This window comes from Pteropus medius, unplaced genomic scaffold (genome assembly GCF_902729225.1).
Source record: "Pteropus medius unplaced genomic scaffold, Ma_sr-lr_union100, whole genome shotgun sequence".
Classification (NCBI taxonomy): Eukaryota; Metazoa; Chordata; class Mammalia; order Chiroptera; family Pteropodidae; genus Pteropus; species Pteropus medius.
In genome coordinates this window covers 14,680,484-14,706,094 of record NW_024351543.1, presented here as the reverse complement: position 1 = coordinate 14,706,094, position 25,611 = coordinate 14,680,484, and the positions used below count along the sequence as shown (strand labels likewise).

Sequence of the window (25,611 nt, the reverse complement as noted above, 5' to 3'; positions counted from 1 at the left end):
TATAAAGAAAGTGAAAGTTATCAATAAGCTTTACATCCTGAGATAACCAGTGTCAGGGTTTGTTGTATACTCTTCAAATTGTTTAGCGAGTGTGTTTCCCCTTTTTAAAACAAAAACTAGATCTTTCTGTTCAAATAGTTTGTTTTGACAAGTTTTACCCTTTTCACATTAACAATCTAGTAACCTTCATACTAGCAAATTTTAAAATATACACTGTTTTTTTCTGTGTGTGCTCAAAAACATGAGGACATTTGGGGAAAAAAAAAAATAGAAAACTCCACTACCTACGAGGATAAAAATAAAAAGAAAATTGAAAGGAATTATGCAAAACCATTTTGTACCAGAATGTCTTAACTGCCTTCAGAATGTCCTTCACCTCATAACTATGTTAATCTCTGAGTCAGTAAGAGAATATTTTTTAAATATCAACTTTATTTAAGTACAACTCATCTACATTGTACTGCTTCCGTTTAAGGTATATAATACAGTGGATTTCAGCACTTGTGTACATGCACCCTGAAAATCACCATCACAATATAGACCATTTTCATCATTCCCAAACAATTGCATAGTCCCTTTGCAATTCAAACCTCCTGCCCCGCCCCAGCCAGGCAGCCATTGAGCTGCTTTTATGCACTATAGTTTGCATTTCCTAGGATTTTTGTAATGGAGTTGTACTCTTCTGTGTCTGGCTTCTTTCACTGGTGGTGTATTTTTGTTTAATGTAAATTTTAAGAGGTACTTCATACAGAAAAGTATAAAAACCACAAGAGTACAGCTTAACCTGTGTTATTGTTTTAAATAGATGCTTTATGAGGATTAAGTTTCTTTAACAGAGACCCAAAGTAATAGTGGTTGAACAGGCAGAAGCTTATTCCTCATGTATAAATCCCGAATCCATACGACAGCTCTATTACACAGAATTCTCAGGGACCCAGGCTCCTTGCAGCTCACAAGGATACAGCTTTGTCCTTGTGGAGGAGGAAAATTTTACTCTACCCCTCTAGGTTCTTTTGGCTGGTGTAATAATTAAATTAACATGAGAAAATAACAAAATTTAATTCTATAAGTACATACGGGAACCTCACATACATGAGAGGTTCAGAGACAGAAAGGGAAAATGAGGTATATTTGACATCCTGAGGCAATGAATGAGGTAAGACACCTGGGGTTTCAGAGGGGAGGAGAGCAGTTTGCAAGACAATTAGAGCAGATGTTCAGCAATTAGCTATTTGCCCTGCCCTATAGATAGGTCATAAAAAGTTATTTCTGGTGATAACTCTTATTATAGGCAAAACCCCAGTTTAAATTATTTAAGGGAGAGGTAAAAGTTTCTTTCAAGCTCACAGGGTGTCAACTGCCTTCAGCTCAAAATAATCCACACATTCACATACCTTTGGGAGGCCCATACTGAACCCCTTCATCCTCATGTTCTAAGGTGGCGACCAGAGCTCCAGCCATCACATCTTTCTTCCAGATAGCAAGATTAAAAAAAAAAAAGAAAGGGCAAAGAGCATGTGGCAGCTATCTTCTTAAGGCAAGTTCTGGGAAGTCACAATGTAATATTTTGGCTTTATCTCAACGGGCAGTACTTAATTGTGTGACCATACCTAGCTGCAAGGGAGGTTGGAAAATAGTTCCCGCCCCCTCCAGTAGCCATATACTTGCATGAAATTCAGGGACTCTCTTCCTCTGGAAGAAGGAGAATAGATTGGGTAAATGTATAACCCAAGAACAAGGACATGATGTTCCTGTACAGAGCTGTCTGTTGTGAGGTTAACCAACCCTGACTGCCAGGTGTGTAGGTTTCCTCCAAGGCCTTGGCTTTGATAAACCATGCTGTGATGACAGCCTTGTGCCTGTTCTCTAGCCAGGGCCACTGCCAGACCCCATCAGCCATGTAGCTATTCGCATTTATATTTGAATTGATTAAAACTTTTTTAAAAATTTAAATTTAGTTTTTGAGTCATAGTAACTCCGTTTCAAAGACTCAGTAGCCACATGAGTCTTCAGTGAGTCTCAGTGGCTAGTGGCTAGCTGCTCTACTGGATAAGCAGATATAAAACATTTATACCATTGCAGAAACTTCTACTGGATGGCACTGCTCTAGCTAAGGGAGCATATCAGAGGGTCGGGCCTGGTGGGCCAGGTGTGGGCTTGACCTCAGCCCTCCTTGGCCACCTTACACAGGGCCCAGCCTGCCAACCATATGTGGTGCCCGACCTGTAGGAAGCCCACACTCTGCAGACAAAGCTTCCTCTTACGTCAAATGTACTAGGAGCTGCCCTCCAAAAGAGTCAGCTGGATTGTTGGACATACAGAAAATAGTGAATGGCTTGGTTTCATCCTTCCCACATGGTGAGTGCTGGTGTAACCCAAAGGCAGCACTGGTTGCTTTTCCAGTTTTATATTCTTTTTGTGGGAGGATAGGAGCGGAAGGAATTGAGTCCTGCCTAACCCACCTCGATTCAGAATTGTGAAGGTGGCACTTTGGCGTGGATGAATGCCTCAAGTATTGCCAGAACCCAGGAAACGGGGAGGGGCTGAAGCACGTCTGTCTTCTGAAAATTGTGGTATTTTTAGCTCCAGAACAGTTTAAAGCAGATTTAAATGCACAGTGGATAATGATAACTTTCATAGCTGAGCGATCTCAGAGGACATCTGCTCAAATGCTATTCGAACATGATCTGACTGGCTCTGTGTGTTTATTTTTCTTTTGACAGTGATAAGTGGCGGAGGGAGAGAGCGAGGATTTCAAGATCCATCATAAGGCGATTAAACTGGGTTGGAGCCCAGGGTCCCCTCAGAAGGGAGTTTACCCTGCAGTAGCCCCCTGTCTCTCCCTCCCCTGCCCCACCCCCGCCAGGGGGAGGTTATAGGTCTAATGAATACTGTGAGGTGGTCTCAAATCATGTGCCCAGTGGTGAAGGGGCAGAGAGAGTAGCTGGAGCCCCCAAGATAAGGGAGCCATGGGCACCCTTATCTGCCTTTTCTCCACATGCAGTGACATTAAAGGTCAAAAGTACTGCTTTGGAGCCCTGGGTTCATCCTTACAGCTCCTATTTGGATGCTTCCAGTGACTGAGAGCTCACTCCTTTGTCTCCAAGTCTTTTCAGCTGAATGGGGTCAGTTCTTCCTGTTAGAACGTTCTTATCTTGACACTGAGGTGGCTCCTCTGCGCCTTTCACTCGCTGGGTAGAGCAGCGTGGTGTGATCTGTTCCCTGGAGAGGACTCGGAAGCTAGGCTGCCTGGGTTTGATACCCAGCTCTGTAGGTCCTGACAGTGTGACCCTAGGCAAGCTATATACTCTGTGTGCCTGAGTTTCCTCACCTCTCACTGTACATATATAGGACCTGCCTTGTAGGAATGTTGTGAAGATTAAATGCGTTGATAATACATGACACACTTAGGACAGTTCAATAAGGTTAACTGTTATTTTTATTATTTCTCCCCATAAACCGTTTCTCCTCCTGGGCCTTTTTTTTTTTACCTCCCAAGCCTCCACCCGGGCCAGCCAGGCTCTCCTCTCTGGCATCTAATTGCAGAGGATTCAGGAAGGTCTCTTTGACCCAGGGCAGGTAGGGGTGGCCAGGCCAAATTTGCCACATGGTGGAAGCAGCAGGGAAGAGTGGGGCTGTGGAAGCAGGTTTCGGGATCATGTCCCAGCTGCCTCACTCACCAGTGAGGTGTTCTCGGCAAGCCACAAACCTCTCTGAGCCAGACAGGAGGATAGATACACCCGTGTCAGGGTCATCGCAGGAATTCCAATGAGACTGTGTGCACGGGACCTGGTGTGGCTCACTGAAGTCACTTCATAAACAGCTCCTCTCCCATCCGTGTAAGGAGCTCCTTGTTGAACAGAAGTCCCTATTATCTTCCCATTCAGTCTGTAAACATTTACTGTGGTTGTCAGGTAACCTCCAGAAGGGGTCACCTGTGTAATGGAGGGGGACACGGGGACACAGTCGAGGGGGCATCAGAGAACAATTTCAGCAATTGAATCATTCGGATCCTAGGTCTCGTCACGTTGCCGTGGTCACTACAATACAAAGCCCAAGCCCTGGGTGTTCTCACAGTCCCCGGCTCTTAGTCTCTGCCTGGCGTTCCACCTCAAAGGTCCAGTGTCCCAGCCCCTCTGGAGCAGAGCTGCAGAACCAGGTCCCACCTCGCCCCTCCGCATCTCTCAAGGCTCCTTTCCCACTGCCTGGCCCCTCTCCGCTCACGCTGCTGCCAGACACTGAGTGCACCACAGCAGGAGTCGCCCACTTTGTCGTCGCCGTGCGCACCCAGCGGGTAGCTGGGGATGGATGCTTGCTGTCAGGGAGCGGATGAAACCTACAGTGAGCATCGCCTGTGTGGCGGGCAGGGGTTGAGAAGCTTTTGCAGGTACAGGCAGAAGTTCGTACCTTCTGAAAACATGTGCTCCCTGGTCAGGCTGTTAATCCAGAAGGCCCGAGTCCCCATCAGCTCTACCTGCAGCTGCAGGAAGCGGAATCTACACGGAGTCCGGCCTCATGGGGAGAGAGTGGTCCACTTGGAAGCTGCCTCAGTGGTCTGCTGGAGCTCAGAACCTCCCTAGGAGACTAGACACAGAAATAGCATGAATTTGTCTAAAACCCGCACGCATTCATGTCAGCTTTCTGGTTATTCTTAGAGAGTTTTTTCCTTTCTGTATTGATAGCAGTGAGAAGAATCGCCAGCAACCAGAATAAACTGTAGTATTATTACCGAGGAAGAGAAGAGACAGTTAGGGCCCTTGCCATTCTGATTCCGCCTCTGGCCCCTTCTGCTGTCACCCTGTGGAAGCAGAGAAGGGTGGGTTCTGTCGATCAGGAGACAAAAGCTTCGGGAGGGCTCTTCAGTTTTTTGTCATCCGAAGTGGCTTTGTGGCTTCGGTCTCCTGGTGAACAACAGCTGTGTTTAAGTGGCTAGATCTGTTTCTCAGGTCGAGCCTGGCCACCTCCATGCTGTGTTTGATGTATTTTATCAGAAACGGCACATCAACTAGAGAAGACTTTTTTCTTCCCCAGCTTGTTCCATTTTTCCCCTCATCTCTTAGATTTTATAGGCCTGATGGTTCTGTCTTTTATTAACAAAACTATTTTTCTAGAGGAAAAATAATATATACTTATTTTTACTGATTGCCCATTTGTTACCAACTAGCTTCACGTTTTAATATCTCTCAAGGCATAAATCCATATATAGTCACCAGGTATTATAGAAAAATGCTAATGTGGTTGGACAGAGTTAAATACTTACATTTTTCCTGCCATCAAGAGTTCTTGGTGAAGGAGCTGGTAAAGTAGAAAAAAAGGCCAGGATCCTGGGGGGTGCACCCAATGTCCCAAATGAGTGCCCTCTGTGCTACCATGCAGGCATTACTTGTAAGACGTGGTTATCTGATTTTACATTTGATTTCAGGCCCCGCTTAGATGCTGCCTCCTCTGTGCAGCCTTCCCTGCTTTGAAATCAAGCTTGTGGCTCTCACCACTTCTCTGTAGTCTCTCTTCCTTCCATCTCCTGATGTGCTTTGCTGTTTCTCTTTTCCCAGCTAGATTGCCAACTCTTTGAGAAGAATCTGTCTGCCTTTGCAGCTCCTCCCTGGGGGTACACCTGACTCCTACTCCCCACCCAGTACCACCCTGCCCTTTAAGGCCTAGTTAGGACTTCCCACACAATGCATGCTCAATCGAAACACATGGATTAAAATGAAAATCAGATTTTCAGTCAAACATTACAGTTATTTGTGCACACATCAAGAGTCGGCAAACTTTTTCCACGAGGGCCACAAGGACCAAATGTTGTAGGACTCTGGACCATATGGTCTCTGTCACAGCTACTCAAATCTGCTGTTACAGCACAAAAGGAACCACAGACAATACATTAAATGAACAATGTACCTAAGTTGCAATAACATTATTTACAAAAACAGGCAACTGGCCCTTAGTGTGCTGATCCTTGAACTAGATTATAAGCTTCTAAAGAGGCACGTCTGTATCTGATCTGCCCTAACAGAGTGCCATGCAAAGAGTAAGTGCTCCACAAATGCTTAAGGATTATTAAATAAAACAAAGGGCTGAAATTTGAGCTGTACATATGCAGACACAGTAACTTAGCAATTCTGCTCCTAGGTACATACCCAGCAGAAATGCCTGCACCAAAGGATATATACCTCGGTGTCCTTAGCAGCACCATTCGTGACAGCCCCAAACTGGAAGGTACCCCAATGCCAATCAACAGAAGACTGGATAAATATATCGTACTACGTTCACACAGTGGAATATAGTGCAGCAATGGAAATAAATGTGCTTTGCGTATGGCCAAATCTCACAAACATGATGTCAAATTAAGACAAGCTAGACAGAAAAGATTACATACTGTATGATTCTATTCATATGTTTAAAGACAGGTAAAGCAAATCTGTGCTGTTACAAGTCAGGAGGCTGGTCACTTTTGTTGGGGGAAGGAGGGTGACTAGAAGGGCATCTGAGGGGGCTTTCTGGGGCACTGGTTACGTTCTGTTTCTTGGTCAGGGCACTGGTTACATGGGTGTGTTCAGTTTGTGACAATTCATGTTGTATACGTATCATATTTGCACTTTTTCGTATAAATGTTATATTTGAATAAAGTATTTGATTTTTAAAAAAGCCAAAAGGGAAAGAAGTTTATCCAAACAGTATTTAATCAGAGACCACCCCCAGTGTTCTAATTTTCTGGCTAATGCGCCCCATCTGCTGCCTCCTACTGACCCCAGATCTGGGCTCCTTGTCCTGCAAATGGGACTATAGAAGCCTGGTCCCGCCTTTCTTCTCTCTTACTCCAGGTACAAGAGCAGAGCCCAGAGTCGTGCGGGAACCAGTGGCGGTCCCTGCCTCGGCCTCTCCCCCAGCTGCCCCGCACCCTCATCTGCACTGGTGTGTGACGGCATCCTGGCTTTTTTGTCGTTTTCGCAGAACATCGTGGCGGTGGGAGCTGGGTTCTGTGACGGGCTCCGCAGTGGGGACAACACCAAAGCAGCCGTCATCCGCCTGGGGCTCATGGAAATGATCTCCTTCGCCAAGATCTTCTGCAAGGGCCAGGTGTCCACGGCCACCTTCCTGGAGAGCTGCGGCGTTGCCGACCTGATCACCACTTGCTATGGGGGCCGGAATCGCAAGGTGGCAGAGGCCTTTGCCAAGACTGGAAAGGTAGCCCCTGGCCTGCCCTCCCTGCACCCCTCCCTCCTCATTTGAGAACCCTGGGCTGGGGCGAGCCGCAGTCCAATGAAGACGAAGGCCGGTATTTGTTTGCTGGGTTGTCCTGTTTACCTGTCTGCTTTTACTTAAAGGTACTTGAGTCTTTGTCCTTTATATTGTATGTCTTTATCTTTCCTGAGCTTGAGGCAAAGGAATGCAGCTCCCTTCCCCTACTCCTCTCAAAATAAGTGATTCTCTAGTCTTTACCATAGGTTTTTTTCCCCCATCCTTTGTTTTTAAGACCATTGAAGAATTGGAGAAGGAGATGCTGAATGGGCAGAAGCTCCAGGGACCTCAGACTTCTGCTGAAGTGTACCGCATCCTCAAGCAGAAGGGGCTCATCGACAAGTAAGTCACCCATTGACCATGAGACCAGAGAAACAGTCATCATCCCACTTCTGTTGTGACCACAAGCCCAGTCAGTGCACATGAGCACAGCTACTTGACGAGTATATGCAGAACTTTACAGGGTTAATTCTGTGCTTTGTGTGACGTGAACATTTGTGGCAGGAAACAAGTGCTTACACAAACCCCAAACCAGGCCCAACTCCAGGGAGAAGAGCTCAGTTCTTCGTATTACAAAATATGAAGTTTACAATTCTGGTTTGTCCTATAGGGTGTTAGGTAAGAGCTACATGTCATAAGTTTTAAATTAAAAAAAAAAAAAGGTCGCTGCATTGTTTTTTTATAAAAAGATAGTCTTGTTAATGAACTGCCAAATGATTCAGAAAAGGAGGAAAGACAGCACCAGCAGTGACCTGTGTTAAGGCTTTGCGAGCAGCCTGGCAGTCTCTTTGTCGTGCGGATGGATGGAGGCATCCAGCCTCCACTGCCTTTCTGGGCTGGTCTCAGAAAGGTGGCCTTGGGTCAGCTAGATTTGCCACCTGATAGAGGGAGTAAGCCCTGTAGCACCACAAAAGCTGCCCGGCCTCCCTGAGGCTGTTCCTGGTCCTGCCGGCCTCACAGGCCTTTATCTTGCTGATTGGTCGAGCCTTCCTTCATAATCACGATGCTAGTTACACCACCTAATAAATGCTTATGCAGCATATTCTGTGTATCCGTAACTCTCCGTAATAGTCTTTGGTAAGTTTGGTTGCCTGGGAGAGTATGGAGCTGGGCATCTATATTGATGCTTCCAGGAGGTGGGTGATGGGCGGTATCTCTCTGGTTGCATCTCCCTCAGCCTCTCAGGTCAGCCCAGGTGTCTGCTGGTCCCGACCACGCATCTCTACCTCACCTTGCACCCAGCTCTCCTCCTCTCTTTACCCAGTACAAAGGGATCAGCCATGGAGTTCCCTATTGAAAGTGGAAAATGAAGGAGGACAGGGCATTTATCTTTCTTCTTCAATTTGCATTTTATTTTTTTGTAATGGCTTTCAAAACCAGCCAGGCAGAGAGAGAAGTCATAAACAAGCCTCCAGAGCAGGAGAATTACCTTTAAATCGTGACTAAAAGGAAAACACCTCTGACATGCATGGTTTTCCTCACATACTGAACAGCAGACAGTGATGCATTTGTGTGTGGTTGGGCTACTTTAATCACCATTAGATCTTTATCAGGAATTTGTTTAAAATCTTAAAAAAATTCCTGGGTGTTTGCTAATGATTCTCTCCGAATCACAATTTTGAAGTGGCATCTGTGTGCTACCAGGGGGTGCCTCGGTTAGGATTTTACGAATCGACAAGTTGGCTGGGAGTTAGTCTGCGTTCATCCTTTGTGTCTCTCCGGAAGGCTGCGGACTGGACCTGGCATTCTGGGATCAGGACCCACCTGTTTTAAAAAGCAGGTAGAATCAAGCGGGTGAAACTTGGCTCTGAGCTGACGCCTCAGGTCCCAGTCATGTCCCATTTTCTGTCTTCTGATTAGAAGTTGAACAGGCTGTGCCTGTGCTTAGTGGGGTAACTGCCATTTGGAGTGGGGCGTCTCCCTTCACTGCACCCGCCTCCGAGAGCTGCACAGGCAGAGCCAAGTTCTGCCATTTTCACTTTTTACCACCTCCCACCTTGATTTTTTTTTTCTTTTTTCATTCCAGTCATCACTACTCTGATTTTTCTCTATTTCCTTCTCTCCTCTCTTCCCTCCTCCAGGCCACCTCATGTCTTACTCATCATGTGGTCTTGGGCAGGTCATATTTTTAGCTGTTTGATGCCCCAGTCTTTTTATCCACAAAATCACTCTGATAGACCCGTGATTGCCATGCCATGTCCTTTCTACCTTGAGCATTCAAGTTCAGAGACCTCCCGCTCTTACAGAATGTGGTCAGCAATGCTTAGGCTGTCAGCTGAGGCAGCCCCTCTCAGTCCAGTGCAGGTATACCTGTTTTGTTACACTTCACAGAAGTTGCCTTTTTCACAAATGGAAGGCGAGACCCTCCACCAGCAAAAAGATTTATTCGCATGCTTTATTGTAACATTTGCTTTATCATGGTGGTCTGGAACCAAAACCACAGTATTGCCGAGGTATGCCTATACCATCTTGGCTTTCTAACAGCATGTCCTGTTACCCACTGCAACACCTTTAGTTGAAGTAGACTTCCCTTTGCCCCAGACACCTCCTCCTCAGACTCCTGTAGTGTCCATCTGTCCTCCTGGCTGGCCTGCTAGGACACCCTCCTTTATGTACACTTCAACCCTCATCACCCTAAAGGCAGTTCTGTCTTCACAGAAGCCTCCATCCATGTCCTACAGCCACAAATAACGTCCCTGCATTGAACTTACTGTTTAGACCAGTAGTCAGCAAACTTTTCCTGTAAAGAGTCAGATAATAAATATTTAGTGTTTGTAGGCCACTTACGGTCTCTGTTGTTTCTCCTTTTCCTTCTCCTTCTCCCTTCTTCTTTCTTCTTTTTCTTTTTTCACTTTTAAAGCCCTTTAAAAAATGTAAAAATCATTCTTAGCCTGCAGGCAGTACCAAAACAGGTCAGGCCGTGGCTTTCCGACCCCTGGTTTAGACAAATTACTACTCGTGCGCTGTGAATTTATTACATAAACATGCAGTTTACTTTTATTCTTAAAATTTGAAAAGAGGAGCACATGCTTTTGGTTAAAAAAAAATATATATGTATATATATATATATATACATATATATATATATACACATACATATATATTTATGTATATATGTATATAAAATCATACAAAAAAGGCTCACAGTGGAGAGTGAGTCTTTTTCGCCACCCCAGAGCAGCAGCGTTCTGTTTTCAGTGTGCATTTCCAGTCAGCCTTTTCATTGGCGTAATGGGCAACAGACTCCACGTTCCTCTCTGTCCCTAGCGTATCTTCATTTTAGAATAGATTTTGAAGATCATTGCACATCCACGCCTAGAGAGCTCATTTCATGGCTATAGAACATGCCACTGTATTGGAGAACCACAGTTTAATTTCACCAGTCTCCTGTCAAGAAATATTAAAGTTGCTGTTATAAAATTTGCTTTATAAAAATTCCTTGTACGTGTGTCTTTATGAGCATGTATAAGCATAAGGTGTTTGTATTAATTTGCTCGGGCTGCCACAACAAAATACCACAGACTGAGTGGCGTACACCAGCAGTCCCCAACCTTTGTGGCACCAGGGACCGGTGCTCCTATGAGAATCTAATGCCTGATCATCTGAAGTGGAGCTGAGGCAGTGATGCTAGCGCTGGGAAGTGGCCACAAATACAGATAAAGCTTCACTCACTCGCCCGCTATTTACCTCCTACTGTGTGGCCCGGTTCGTAACAGGCCACAGACCAGTACTGGTCCACGCCCCCGGGGGCTGGGGACCCATGGCGTACAGAGCAGAAATGTATTCCTCACAGTTTTGGAGGCTGGCGGTCTAAGATCAGGATGTCGGCAAGGTTGACATCTTCCGAGGACTCTCCCCTCTGCTTGTAAATGGCAGTCTTCACCCTGTGTCTTCACATGGTCTTCCTGCTATGTGTATCAGTCCTAATCTCCTTTTCTTATAAGGATACCAGCCATATTGGTTTAGGGCCCACCCTAATGAGCCCTTTTTAACTTAATTACCTCCTTAAGGACTCCTTGAGGTCCTGGGGGTTAGGACTTCATTGTATGAAATGGATGTGGGGGGGATGGGCACAATTTAGTCCATAATACTGTTGTAAGCTCCTTGAGGGCTGAGACCCTATTTAGAATACTACATATCCCTGCACTTAGCTGAAGCCTGATATATCATAAGTCCTTAGTTTCCATTAGTGAGATTGCTGATTGATTGGTTTATGTCAGTATTTTTTTATGAAATGTTGTCTTTTGTCCTCCTTTCACCTCTAACCTTATTTAGAGAGTCCTCCAAACTGATCTAATTGGCCTTGTAGCATTTTATATTATAGAAAATAGCATTTAGGTGAGCAGTGTAGCAGGCAATTGAGTTTGGGCTCCAGAGTTAGAGAGCCCCCTTTTCCCCCACACTTCATATCCCTCGTTAACATCCCACCTACAGAATACATTTTGGAAATGGTGGTTGTGAGAGTTGGGAGTACTTTTGATTGCAAGAGCAACACTCAGTTAAAAATGCCTTGAACAATAGGGTGTTTTTTTCTCACATAGCAAGGAATCCAGAGGTGAACATTTTGATGTTGGCTCTGTGCCTCTGAATTAGAATCTCAGTGAACCTGTTGACTTTTCCTCAAAGCCTCAAGATGGCTGCAGGAGCACCGAGCATCACATACTCACACAATTGAACTAAGCTGCAAGAGCAGTCTGGGGTAGCAGATTTTCCCTTCAGTGTTTGTCAAGGAGAGAACTAACTTCTGAAACCCTCAGCAGATATATATGTCTTGCTGGCTACAACTTGCTTACTTGGCTAATTCTAGGTAAAAGAAAAGCTGGGAAAGTAAGCATTAGACTATTTCTGACTTCAGTACGGAAACAAGGGGGTTGGGAATGGCTTTGGGTGGCCACTCATCACCTGCTACCCTGCTTTGGGGACGTAGAAATTGTTCTCATCATAGAAAACTAAGCCATGGAAGGGGCTGAAATCTCCAGGTGCTAACACCCGTTTACAAGAAGTCATTCAACAAATACTCACTGAGCACCTGCCCCTTGCTGTGCAGTGTATCAGGCCCTGAGGATGCAGAGGTGAACAAAACAGATTTGGGACCCGTCCTCTTGGAGCTTACAGTCTAGAACCCAGTGGCCATTTTGTGGCTGTGTTTTGTAAGCTGCCATTTATTGCACACCCACCATGCACCAAGTGTTGCATTGTACACTTTACATGTAAGTCATTTAATACAACAGACCTGAGTGTCCAGTCCATTTTACAGATGAACAAACTGGGTGAGAGGGGTTGTGAATCTTGCCCAGAATGAATAAGCTGTGGAGCAGATTTCCTTAAGTCTAAGTCTGCCTGACTCCAAAAAATAACAAAACACTGTGAACCCTAAAAAATTCATAATGATAGACTATCATAAAGACATATGAACTAAGCTATCACTACAAGATTCTAACTAGATAATTTTTAGAGTGGCCTGTAAGACTGTGAAGCTCACTCGGGTGGTGGGTGGGTGTGTGTGTGTGTGTGTGTGTGTGTGTGTGTGTGTGTGTGTGTAAAAGCCTAATTGAAATTAACTTTATTTCCTTAGTGATATCTTCCATAATATTTGCTGAGCCAGCTGTATCCTGAGATAATATTATCCTTTCTTACAGTGGATTATTAGCCCACACCTTCAAACCCTCATCCATTTCAAACTTTCATATATATATGCATTCACATCTTGGAAGAAAAGACGAAATAAATCCAGCTTCCAACATGGGATCAGTGCTCAGCTAATTGTAGGTCCCCTTGTTGGTTATTGCAGGAGCATTCCAGGCTGAATTATTTATGGTGATGTGTGGGCTGCCTCATCTTCATCCTTGGATGATCCTTCCTGGAGAAGGGAGAGCAATACCTCCTTGCAATTTAAAATTTATTCTCCAATCTTTTAAAATAGCGACAGAAACTTGGACTCATTCCAGATTTGGCCACAAGCCTGAGCCACAACTCTTTATGTGAATGACCACAGATGACCCTGTAAGGATTACCACGTGACTTGTTTGTGGACAGTGCACTCCAATTAGCCAGAGGATGGTTTAGGTGGTCTCAAGATCTTATGGCCAACAGTGCAGAAACTCTCTGCAGACCAATAATAAAAGGATGTCGGACGTGGTCACAGGTAGCACACTAACCTGCGATCTGTTAGAAGGGAAAAATTGATTTGTTCTATGACATAAACCAGATAACTTGTCTTTTCACATTTCCTCCCAATTAGGTTTCCATTGTTTACTGCAGTATATCAGATCTGCTATGAAGGCAGACCCGTTCAAGAGATGCTGTCTTGTCTCCAGAGCCATCCAGAGCATATATAAAGTGGATCATGCAACATGTCGGGCAGAGTTCTGCCCTTCCAATCAGTCTTTTGGGTGCAAATGGAAACTGAGACTTGGCAAGAAGATGTTTGCTTGACTGTAATCCCGTCATGGGTGTGTATGAACTTTTACAGGTTCTTTTTTGAAATTGCACGAAGATGTACTGGCAACAACTAGACGCACATGTGTGAACGTGTGAGTGTGTGTTCATTTCTCATTCTGTGGATGATTCTATGAACCAAAATTAAAGGTCCTTTTTTAAAATTACTTTTGAAAATTTCCCACCATGGTAATTTATAAGATTAGAACTATCTCAGCTAAATATTTTAGATCTAATTCACATGTATTTGAGTGAAGGAATTTCTTTTTCTCATTCTCTTGATGTTAAAATTTAACCAGCTTTAATAACATGGTAGAATGGAAGAGTGAGTGTGTTCAAAGATCAACATACTGTAACTTTTAAACACTATCTCAAAGCCAGCATAATTAACTACTTTGATTGTGAGTTGATCTTTTTTTAACAATTAGATATTTTTTATTAGGTAAATAATGTTAATTTCCCTGTTAGTGCAGTTTTCTGCATTTTTAGCCTCTTCTCCTTCATTAGCCTCCAGAATGTGCTCAGCAGTGGCAGAAGACAGAAAACTCATCTGGGATCTTCCTGCTGTGATTGACACATTCTTCTGATCACCGACACTTGTATGATGCTTTTTGTTAGGTTGCACTTTCGTGCAAACATTTCCTTTAAGCTGTGCAGATGCCCTGAGAGGGGGCTGCTACTATTCTTTTAAGATGCAATTACTGTGCCTGGTCACCTGGTAAGGAGGTGTCTAGTGCTCCTCTACCCCACCAAAGTGCCCCAGGACCTTCTCAGATGTCACTGGGCTGATTTGACCTCCAGGGAGTGGTTGTGGCAAATACCATATGCAGCCTTCTCTGGGGGCATAGGAGGGCTTCGTGCAGCTGATATTTGTGTGGGGTGTCGTCTAGACGGTTATCACTCAAAGTGTGGTCCTCATTCCATCAGCTTTACTTGGCGTCTCTTAGGTATTCAGGTTGCCAGGTCCCACCGCTCACCTCTGAAGTGGGCTATGGTATCTCTGCTCTAACACCTCCCATGTCTTTCTGATGCTCACTACAATTTTAGAACCACTACTTTAGAAATTTTACTTTAGATTGGCATTTCTCAAACCGTGTTCCATAGAAAACTAGTGTCCTGGGATCCAGTGGTGGTTCCAGGTGTACTCTGGCAAGGTCACATGAGTTTGGGAAAAGCCATGTCTGTATACCCCCTCTTGAGGGTGTAGAATCTATGTTAGTATGTTAGTGGACCTTGTTTATTTAACTTAGCGAGTCTCGAACACGTGAGATTATGGAGATTTTTTTGGCAAGGATCCTTGCCAAAGTTTCCAGGGGACCCTGTTCTAGGCTGAGGTGACCTTAGGACAGTTTATACCCTTCATTCCCTGTAAGAAATTAGGATGAATAGCTAACTACTCGTGGTAGTATTAGTTCTGAACTTTTATAGTTCTGGTCTGCCATGAGGCTTTGATGAAGCTTTAAGGTGACATTGACAAGTACAACCAAGTAGATGTCAACCTCGCTGAAACGCACATTATGTGGAATAAGTGCTTTTAATTCTAGAATTAGAATGGGAATTACTGTATCTTCTTAAATGAGATTGGTTTCAGGATAGCATTACAATGACCTTATATAGCACTTGATAAAGTGTTAAGGGAATATATGAATGTCACTTGCATATTCATGGATTTTCAGTCACTTTGTGAATTTTGACCTTTTTATTTTCCAGCTTGGGACTTCCCCTCCCCCCCCCCATATCTGAAATGATTGCAGAGTAGATTTTTGTGAGAATTTTAAAAACTATCCAAAATATTTTGGGAGCATTATAAAGTCCTATCCACAGAAGTATGTGAAAGCACACAAAATGTTAACAAGTTCCCTTGATTTTAGTGCCACTATGAAGTTAATCAATTTTCTCTTGTCTCATGATTAATCATTTTTGAAGTTGTACATAGGTAACAAAGTTACTTTTTAAGATACATAAAGGATGGTAAGCTAACTGTGGTGTCTATTAAGTAGGATAATAAGATGTGAGGGATTAGGATTCTGTCTTTTGTATATCCTCATCTGCATTCAGCTTCCTGCTCTGGGTTTTGTGCTTGAGTGTTTTTCTTTACAAATGCTCTCTTACCATTCTAAAGTCTGCTGACTGTACCTCTTGAAAATACTTATGATATTCTGCATATTATGGAAAAAGGAAAATTTTATATGTATGTGCTCTGCTAACTAGATATTTATTACTCTGAGTTATCTATTTTTATAACCACCTGCGGTCTATCATCTATTTTAATTCACATTTCTTACTAATTATGATAATGGGGAGAGAGACATCCCGAAGAGAAGCTTAATTTGTACTATTTCAGCCAATCCGTGAATGTAAAACTACATTGTTGCCTTGCTATAATGTGGAACAAATATCTGTTTTGAAATCCATCCTAGCAGGTGGAGTCAAGCTAAATTCCTTCTGGTTTTTCCTTTAATCCTTTAACTATGACGTGACCCCATGAAGTGCCAGGGTACAAAGGGATCTTCGGGTTTTCCATTAGTTCTAATCTAAGAGCCTTTTACTTACATGAGCACTGTATTTGTTTACGGACTATAGGTGGATATAATTTTAAAGCTTGGTTTAATAAACATTTAACCCCCCTCCAAACCTGTGCTACTGGTCTTTTTTAAGTATCAGTTAATGGCCTTATTATTTAAGTCAGCTTTTTCCCCCCCCTGAATTGTGCTGCATTAACAATAAAAAGGAAATTTTAATTCCAGTCTTCAAGTACATCTGTTTCCAAGTGTTCCTTCCCATCGCTTGCTGATATTTTTATATAATATATTTGTAGGATGGAGGCCTTCCAATTTCAGCCAGCCAGCGGACTAATGTACTTTAAAACCCTGTCCCCACTTTAAATACCTAGAAAAGCTAGGGAAATATAACCAGTGTTCTTTTCTTTGCAGGGCTGTTCTCGTAAAAATGTGAGAGAAATCCCCAGGAGCCTGAAGCAAATAAGGGGATGATGGCCAAAGCAGTAAGGCCACACAGTGGCTCTGTAGCTGCCAGGGAGGGAGTGGGTATTCTCTCCACTGTCTAAGGGTTTTGGTTATAAGGATTATGCTGGAACTAGAGCCCTCCGAGGGCTATAGTGTTAGGGAAATAATGGACTAGGGAAACCCATGGATCAACACAAAGAAGTTGGGTTCCAGGTAGAGAAAATGTCTCTTCTGAAAATTCGTAACCATGAATCCAGCACCCCAAACAGGTTTGGAGTTTGAATTTTGATATCCAGGAAGCCACAAGTAAAAAGCATAAAAAACTGGAACTCGGGCCAGTAATAGCAGTAGATAGCTGGCAGAAACAACACAAAACACTGCAAAAATCCATGCTGGATCCAGGCTGCACAGGCTTCCCAAATATGATTCCACTGAATATGCACAAAATAATTACAAAAGACATAAAATAATTACAAAATCATGATTGAAAGGCAATAGAATTTTTAAAATAGAAGAATTGGATGCCCAGAGTTTCAGACAATAAATTGAGCAATAGGATAGATGCTTTGAAAGGTCATTTTAAAGCTAAAGACATAAAGAGAGGATTAAAGTATTAAGAACAAATTACTATGGAGAAAAACAACAAAGCAGACTTGAAAAATAAAGCTATTAGAACATCTAAAAATGAATATAATTTTAATCATGTCATCACACAGATTAAAGAGTAGATTTGACAGAGCTGAAGATGGAATTAGCAAACTGGGAAATAAACCTGAAGATACCAACAAAAAGCCTTTGACCAACCTTTGACTAACATCTCTCCAATTCTACCATCCCCAACCCCTAGCAACCACTGTTCTGTTTCTATGAGTTCAACTGACTTGGATTTCACATGTAAGTGAGATCACACAGTATTTGTCTTTCCCTGTCTGGCTTATTTCACTTAGCATAATATTCTCCACAAATGGCAGGATTTCTTTTTGTGGCTAATATTCCATTGTGCGTATATACCATATTTATCCATTGACAGGTTGTTTTCACATCTTGTCTATTGTGAATAATGCTGCAGTGAATGTGGGGATGCAGATACCTCTTCCAGAGACTGATTTCATTTCCTTTGGCCAGATACCCAGAGTGGAATTGCCATATCATATAGTAGTTCTCCTTTTAATATAGGGGGATTTACATGCTGTTTTTCGTAGTAGCTGTGCCACTTTACATTCCCAGCAAGAATGCACAAGAGCCCTTTCCTCCACATCCTTGCTGACACTTGTTATGTCTTGTCTTTTTTATAATAGTTGTCAAGTGGTCAACCAGCTTGACAAATTACAAGGTGTGTTAAGTTTAATGATAAGGTACTTTTCCAATGGCTCTACTTCACTCACCTGGTGTAAAATTCAGAGATGTTTCACGTCTTAGTTTTTGAGGAGAAGCTAAAAAGCCATTCCTTTTGACTTAAGCTAGACAAGGTTTTCAAGGATGACAGCTGGCATGTGAACTTACCTAAAATCTAATGATATTTCTAATTAAAAGCTTTTGACATGTTGAAGACAGCTTAATGACTCTCTACTGTTTAAAAAGCACAATCCTGGACATCGCATTAATTCTGGAGAAGGAGGGACAATTATATACAAAAATCTGGACTTTGCCAGTTAGTCCTGGAGAGGAAAAGAACACACAGAGATACCCACAGGCATACCCACCCACATTCCAACACAGCCTCCTGTGTCCAGACATTGTCTGGCAAAACAGATAAAATGCTATAGTGGCCATTGGGTAAATTCTCCCAAATCTCTTGATATTTCTGCAAGTTCCACCTCTTATCTCCTCAACCATCTTTTTAGCAGTGTCTTAGGGTATGTTATACTTGCTGCTGTAACAACACTTAAATCTCAGTGGCATAATATAATAATTTTTGTGTCATAGTCCAGTGTGGACCATGCTGGAGTGGGTGGGCACTTTCTCTACAGAGTCATGTAGAGATCCAGGCTTAAAGAAGTTCTACCATCTCCAATACATTACTTCCAGGTCATCCTGGAAATTGATATCCAATCAACACACAAGAGAAGAATGAAGAATCAAATAGAACATAACTCCTGGAAGTATTTTTTCTTTTGTACGTCACTGGCCAAAACTCAATCGCCTAACTGCTGGGGAGGCTGGGAAATGTAGTTTCACTGTGTACTTCAGAAAAAAAGTTTTAATAATTCAGTGAACAGATAGCATTGTGTCTACCACAAGCAGCTATTAATATTACACGGTTTTTCTCTTCTAAATATGTTGATTTCCTGCTTTTCACTGACCTTTACAATATTTCTATGAGCTAGCTAGACTAAATAGGTGTTATTCCCACTTACCAATGAGATAAATGAAATTCAAAGAGGAGTTAGCTGACTTGACCAAGTGATTAAATGGATACTAAAATGGTGAAGCCAGGGCTAGAACCCAAGTCTTGCTACAATACTACATCCATACCAAGGTAACATGGCTCATTTCAGTAACCTGAATCGGTCATGCCTTCAGTAAATTAGTAGAAAATTATGTGTATGGATTCCTCATACAACTTACTTCGTCAAAAAAAAAAAAGTTCACCAGAGACTTAGTTTATACACAGTCATAAAAAGTTAAAAGGACTATCTGGTAAAATTTTAACAAATATATTATGGAAAATAATATAAAGTTGATTGCATACAATTAATTATGGACACATTTCAGCCTTTATTTTTTCAAAAATTGCCTCTCTTCTCTTCTGGAACTCCTATCAGATGTAATAGGTTGTTTCTCTCAGGTTGTTTTCTGTATTTCTCTTATTACAATTGCTGCAGTAAACGTTAAAAATTGCATGTGTATCTCTGCTCATTTATGTGTGTAAATATAGAGGATAAAATCCTAGAAATGGAATTGCTGCCTCACAGGTATGTGTTTTGTATTTTTAACAGGCATTGCAAAATTAACCTTCAAAAGGATGGCTTCAATTTATGCTTCTGGCCTCACTTTCTTTCCTTAATTACTTCTATAACCTCTATTAGGGGCTCCTTTATAATAATCAGGGACCTAAATTGAACCAATAAATCCAAGAAATGTATTTATCAAGACTTTAGAAGTCTTTCCTACCAGTTTAACTGTAAACAGTAAAATTTTGTTATTCAAGACTATAATTTTGTTAAAGCAGCCATCTTACTAACAGTCATGGCGGTGGTGCTGAAAGTTTATATAGGCACAAAATGAGTCATGTAAGTGAGCTGTTTACAAGGAATGTGGAAACAAAAAACAGTAATAATTTTTTAAACACACATACACAAATTTAGGTAAAACCCCAGGAAGCTCATAAGAAACAAGCTGACATGGGGTAAGATGCTTATCTGAGGAAATTTGAGGTCCCGGTGAACTATGACCCTCCTGTCCACTGGAGGTCATTGTCTGGGAATGACTTTTCCTTTGGTACTTGGCAGCCTGAAAAAAATAGCATCATTGTTCCTGTGACTTTTGGTCAAGTTTTTAGAAAGCCACACATTTCTTGTGAACTAAGCTGAGTTTATGTTTGGCAGTTGTCAAGTGTCTAGGTTTCCTTTTGACTTTTAAACTCAAAAACAACCACACATTATGATGTACAGCAGTTTTACTTTCTCTCTGCTCTCTATCCACTTAGACATCTGATTAGATTTTGTTGCTTTTGGATCTCTTTCCCTTCCTTGATGTCGGACACCTACTTAGGTTTGTCTTTGTTAAATTTCTGCCTTCTCATTCTGACACTGACACTCTGACAAATACAAAAACACCTGCTTCCTGTTTTTTGCTTGCAAGAAAGACTCCGGGAGCATACCTGGGAAATAATTCTAAAAAATGGACCTTTATGCTTTAAAGAGGTTTCACCAAGGAGGGTGGTAAACATCGAAAGAAAAAAACCTCCTCGCATTCTAATCTTCCTTCTGGTTTGCCTGACTGTTATCTTTGGATGTGGCGTAATTTTCATTTAGAGGTCATTTGATCATGAAGCTAAGGAAATTTAAGTTTCAAGACACTTACTTGTAAAAAAAAAAAAAGACCCTTACTTGTACAAGTCGCTTCTAAGTCTCCGTACCTATCTTTGTCTTCTTAAATGCATTTTTTATTCTTAAAGAGAATTCTCTGCCCTCAATTTGTAAAAGCTCCTGGCCCCTTAAAATGAGTCTACACCTAGTTTGGAGACTTTTGAATCAGAGGGGTTCAAATGTTGAAACTCTGTGACTCTAGGCAAGTTACTTAACCTCTCCAGGCTTCAGTTTTTCTCGTCTCTAAATAGTGTTAGATTTGTTGAGAAGTTGGAAAGCAGGTAATAGCCTTTTCACAGCTCCCTGAACACATTAGAGAACTTCCAAGATGGAAAGTACCCAGGGAGAAAAAGACACCCATATTTGGTTTGAATCACTTGGGGCCTTCAAAGGGAGACGTCCAGGAGGCAAGAGAACATCCTGGTGCAGTGGGCCAGAAGGGAACGGGGAGCAGAGGTGTGGTCTGGGCGAGGCAGTGATGAAGTCCAAGTAGAGGCAAAGAGGGATCTGCGAGGCCGCAGAGAAGGGGGAGGGCCGCCCTGACAGCCGAGAGCCCACGGCAGTGTCCGAGGCGGGGCCCAGGCAGAAGTTCACATTTTGTTTTGGGGGGGAATTCATAAACCTTGCACCTATTCCTCAGGATTGACTTAGTTAGGGGCCTGTTCTCGTGTTGTCTTTCTTTTTTCTTCCCCAGCTTTATTGAGGCATAACCGACAAAAACTTGTAAATATTTAAGATATAATAGTGATGATTTTATATCTATACACACATTGTGAAATGATTACCACAATCAATCTAATTAACATATTCCACACTTACATTTACTTTTTGTGGTGGTAAGAACCCTTGAGGTCTATTCTCTTAGCAAATTTCAAGTATAAAATACAGTATTATTAACTAGAGTCACCAGGCGGTACATTAGATCCCCAGACTTCTTATTCTCACAACTGAGAGTCTGTACCCTTTGACCAACATCTTTCCATTTTTCCCACCCCCAGCCCCTGGCAACCACCTTTCTACTCTCTGCTTCTATGAGTTCAACTTGTTTAGATTCCTCATATCGGTCAAATTATACAGTAGTTGTCTTTCTCTGGCTTATTTCACTTAGCATAATGTCCTTCAGCTTCATCCACGTTGTCACCAACGGCAGGATTTTTGTGTGTGTGTGTGGCCAAATAATAGTCTATTATGTCTATATACCACATTTTATTTACCCATTCATCCACTGACACACCCTGAGGTTGTTCCCATATCTTGACTATCGTGGATAATGCTGCAGTGAATATGGAAGTGCAGATACCGCTTCAAGACGCCAATTTTGTTTCTTCTGGCTCTATACCCAGCAGTGGAATTGCTGGATTATACGGTAGTTCTATTTTTAATTTTTTAAGGAAAATCTATGCTGTTTTTTCATAACAGCTGTCCCACTTTACATTCCCACCAACGGTACACAGGGATTCCCTTTTCTCCTTGCCAACATCCTTGCCAACATTTCTTATCTATTGTGTTTTTGATAACGGCCATCCTAATAGGTGTAAAGTGATAGTTCACGGTGGTTTTGATTTGCATTAGTGACGATGAACACCTTTTCACGCATCTATTGCGCCCCATCTCATTTGATTGTTCACTCACAAAAGCATGGGAGCCGTCGAGCGTCAGTTTAAATAAATTGTTGCAATGCCCAGAGGAATCACATGAGGGCGGCACCGCACAAGGGTAATGCAACCACCATCATTGATTCAACAACTACTTATTGAGAGCAGAGACTGTGCTGAGCCGCGTTCATAACTATGGTGTTGACCTAGCCTGGGAAGTCAGGGAGGGCATTTCCTGAGGAAGTGACCATTGAAACATATATCAGGATGCAGTGGAACAAAATAGGAGATGGAGGAGTGTTCCAAGTGAGGGGAACAGCACGTGATGAGGCCCTGTGATGGCAGAGAGCCTAGTAAGGGACAAAAGAAGTGCCGTAGGAGCTGAGAGACTGAGTGACATATGGAGGGAGGTCTGGGTCAGAGCTAAATTTCTAGATTCTGTTAACACGTTCCAAGAGGCTACTGTGTGCCAGGTACTTTCCCATAATGCTTCATTTCAAGGCAGGTGGCATTAGTCCTATTTCACAAAGGCACAGAGGCATGACTACTGCCAATTTTTCTTTAAGACACCTCTCCCTCCCAGAGTGTCCTTTTCTCCACTAGCCACCAAGCCCTACCTTTCCTTCAACGCATGGGTCAGTTCTCTCTTCAAGTTGAAAGTTACTGATTTTTGTGTGACTATGTCCTGTCTTCTCGACGAGACTATTTCCCTGAGCCTGATGGTTCTGCTGATACCTCAATGTGTCTCCAGTGTTCAGCCCAGAGCTGACATTTAGGGGGTGCTCTGTTCCAATTGATTCCTGAAGCAATAATTAATGTTGATGAGATGGTACAAAGACATGGTGAGGTGGAGATTTCCATCATGGCCCAATTCTTCACCCATCCCCAAATGCATGTCCTCAGCCATGAGACTTAACACACCATCTATTTCCCAGCCCCCCTGGATCAAGGTTTGGCCTCGTTACATGCTGTGTCAATGCAATGTGACAGAAGCAATGACATGACAGGTGCAAGCAATATATATGTGTCAACTTGACTTTCTCCTGAACCTTTGCTCTCTTTTGCCTCATTTCTAGGAGATAATATGAATCATATTTCAGATATTTTTATTACATACAGTAGCTCAAATTCATTTATTTTTAACTGCTGTCTAATTTTCCATTTTATGAATAAATCCCAGGATAGTTATCTATTTCTCTATTGATGGCATATAGGTTGAAGTTTTTTTACTAATATGGAAAATAATGGGAATATATTCCCATGCAAAAATATTCCTATATGTCCCTCCTTTGTACATGGATGAGACTTCTTCACATGTATTTACTAGCAAGTCATGGGATATACACACTTTGCATATTGAAATATTGCTAAATTGCTTTCCAAAGATTTTGGACCAATCTACTCTCCCACCAGTGATACATGAGAATTCTCATTTCTCCATATTTGCCATCGCCTAGTGTCATCATACTAATTTTTGTAGCTTTTTGCCAATCTGATAGGTCAAAAACGGTATCTGGTTGAAATTGTAATGTTTATTCCCTGATTTCCAAAGAGGTTTAGCCTCTTTCCCATGTGTGCATCAGCCCTTCCGGTTTCCTCTGGCAGGAATTATCTGTGTACATCCTCTGTTTTCCTGTTGGGTTGTTTTCCTTTTTTAAAAAAGTTGAATTGCTCCTACAAGTCTTAATATAATATTTATACTTTATATTATACCTTCTATACATCATATATATCTATATCATATATGAAGGCAGTATATATAAAATATAATGAATGTTATATATTATATAGTCTTTAATATGTTTGGTTGCTTATATGCATGGCAAAGACCTAATAATTTTTAACAGTTTTATTGAGATATAGTTCACATATCATACAATTCACCTATTTAAAGTGTACAATCCAAGGGGTTTTTAGTACAGTCAATTTTAGAAGATTTCACGACTTCAAAAAAGAATCCCTATACCCATTAGCTATCACCCCTTTATTCCTCCCTCCCTCCTAAGCAATCAAAAATCTACTTTCTGTCTCCATAAATATGCCTATTCTGGAAATTTGATATAAATGGAATTATATGATATGTGGTCTTTCGTGACTGATTTCTTTTACTTAGCATAATATTTTGGGCGTTTATCCATGTCGTAGTATGCATCAGAACTTTATTCCTTTTTTGTGGCTGAATAATACTCCATTGTAAAGATATACCACATGTTGTTAACTGATTCATCAGTTGAAGTAACGTTTACTAAAAAAGTAACTAAAATTGAAAATTGTTTTTCTGATTTCTGCTCATCTGATGCGATTGCTTACTCCTGTCCTCCTCTCATACATGAGATTTCATTTTTTAACCAAAATGGTGACAAGATTTATCACTGGCTTTGAATCCTTAGTTCCAATGCCTATAATGAAAGAGCCAGCCCTGGAGACCCTTGTTATCCTCAGTGTAGCCCCGAGATCGACAGCATCAGCATCCCCTGAAGCTCATTAGAAATGCAGGCCCTCCAATCCTCCCCAGACCCGCCTGAATCAAACTCTGAAGTTGAAGGAGATCCCCAGGTGAGTCGTATGCCCGTTAAATTTGAACAGCACTGCTCTGTACCACTGTTTCTTACCCTGCGTCTATACCTAAACCATGTGGAAGGCTTTTGAAACAAGGCCAATAACCTGCCTACTTCTCAGAGATTCTGATTTCACTAGTCTAGAGTGGGTCCCAGACTCCCCGGGTGATTTCACTGAGCGGTCAACTAACATTTTTGTGTAAATCACTTTAATTTAGAAATATTTATTCCACAGGTTGTAAGCTGAGTTTGAAACTCCATTTAGCAAAACTGACTGAACAGCTTTCCGAGAAAGATCCGTGTGTCCCTTTTCTAAGGAACTGGAGTGTGACGACCAGTTACACCTTCTGCTTTCTGACGTCCCTCTCCGAGGGGGTGTTCAAAGCTCTGGGGACAAACATGGTCTGTGTTTGTAAGAAAACACAGCTGGAACCCCTACAAAGGACATGCTACCAAGGCTATGCTAATTTTTCATGGTTCATTTTCAGTATCCGGTTTACAAACTTGCTCTGCCAGGAATAGCTATTACTTTAAGTAGTGTTTACCAAATATGACTTCTTCCTTGCTCCTGCCAACAGATTAAATACAGTATGAACAAACATCTTGGGTAGACACCAGGATTTGTCTCTTTTTAAATAAACCCAGTCCTGATCTTATCTTCGTTAAGGAAGCTGTGGCAGCAACAAGCTGTCGAATCTATTTTCCTCCCTTCTCATCTCTCCAAGGATTTCCTTCTGTGCATTGGCTTCCTAATGTGTGTTTATGCCATTGGGTTCTCATG

General features: G+C 42.2%; 1 protein-coding gene and 1 long non-coding RNA gene across 5 annotated transcripts in view; one reads left to right on the top strand and one right to left on the bottom strand.

The window, feature by feature from the left end:
- The window catches only part of GPD1L (glycerol-3-phosphate dehydrogenase 1 like), a 46,707-nt gene extending 30,393 nt beyond the window's left edge, over positions 1-16,314 (top strand). For all 3 annotated transcript variants that reach the window (XM_039843464.1, XM_039843462.1, XM_039843463.1), the window contains 3 exons: positions 6,955-7,188; positions 7,478-7,584; positions 13,484-16,314. In XM_039843464.1, coding sequence (XP_039699398.1) covers positions 6,955-7,188; positions 7,478-7,584; positions 13,484-13,580 — 438 coding nt within the window. In that variant the 3' untranslated portion in view covers positions 13,581-16,314. The remainder of the gene's footprint in view (positions 1-6,954; positions 7,189-7,477; positions 7,585-13,483) is intronic.
- LOC120586799 (uncharacterized) overlaps positions 2,888-25,611 on the bottom strand; it is a 46,176-nt gene continuing 23,452 nt past the window's right edge. Inside the window, exons 1-4 of one of the 2 annotated variants that reach the window (XR_005648808.1) lie at positions 19,945-21,625; positions 10,030-10,104; positions 4,408-9,006; positions 2,888-4,315 (exon numbers count right to left, since the gene is read on the bottom strand). This is a non-coding gene — a long non-coding RNA (uncharacterized LOC120586799). Of the gene's footprint in view, positions 4,316-4,407; positions 9,007-10,029; positions 10,105-19,944; positions 21,626-25,611 lie in introns of those variants that run through there. The other variant, XR_005648807.1, reaches the window with a different exon arrangement.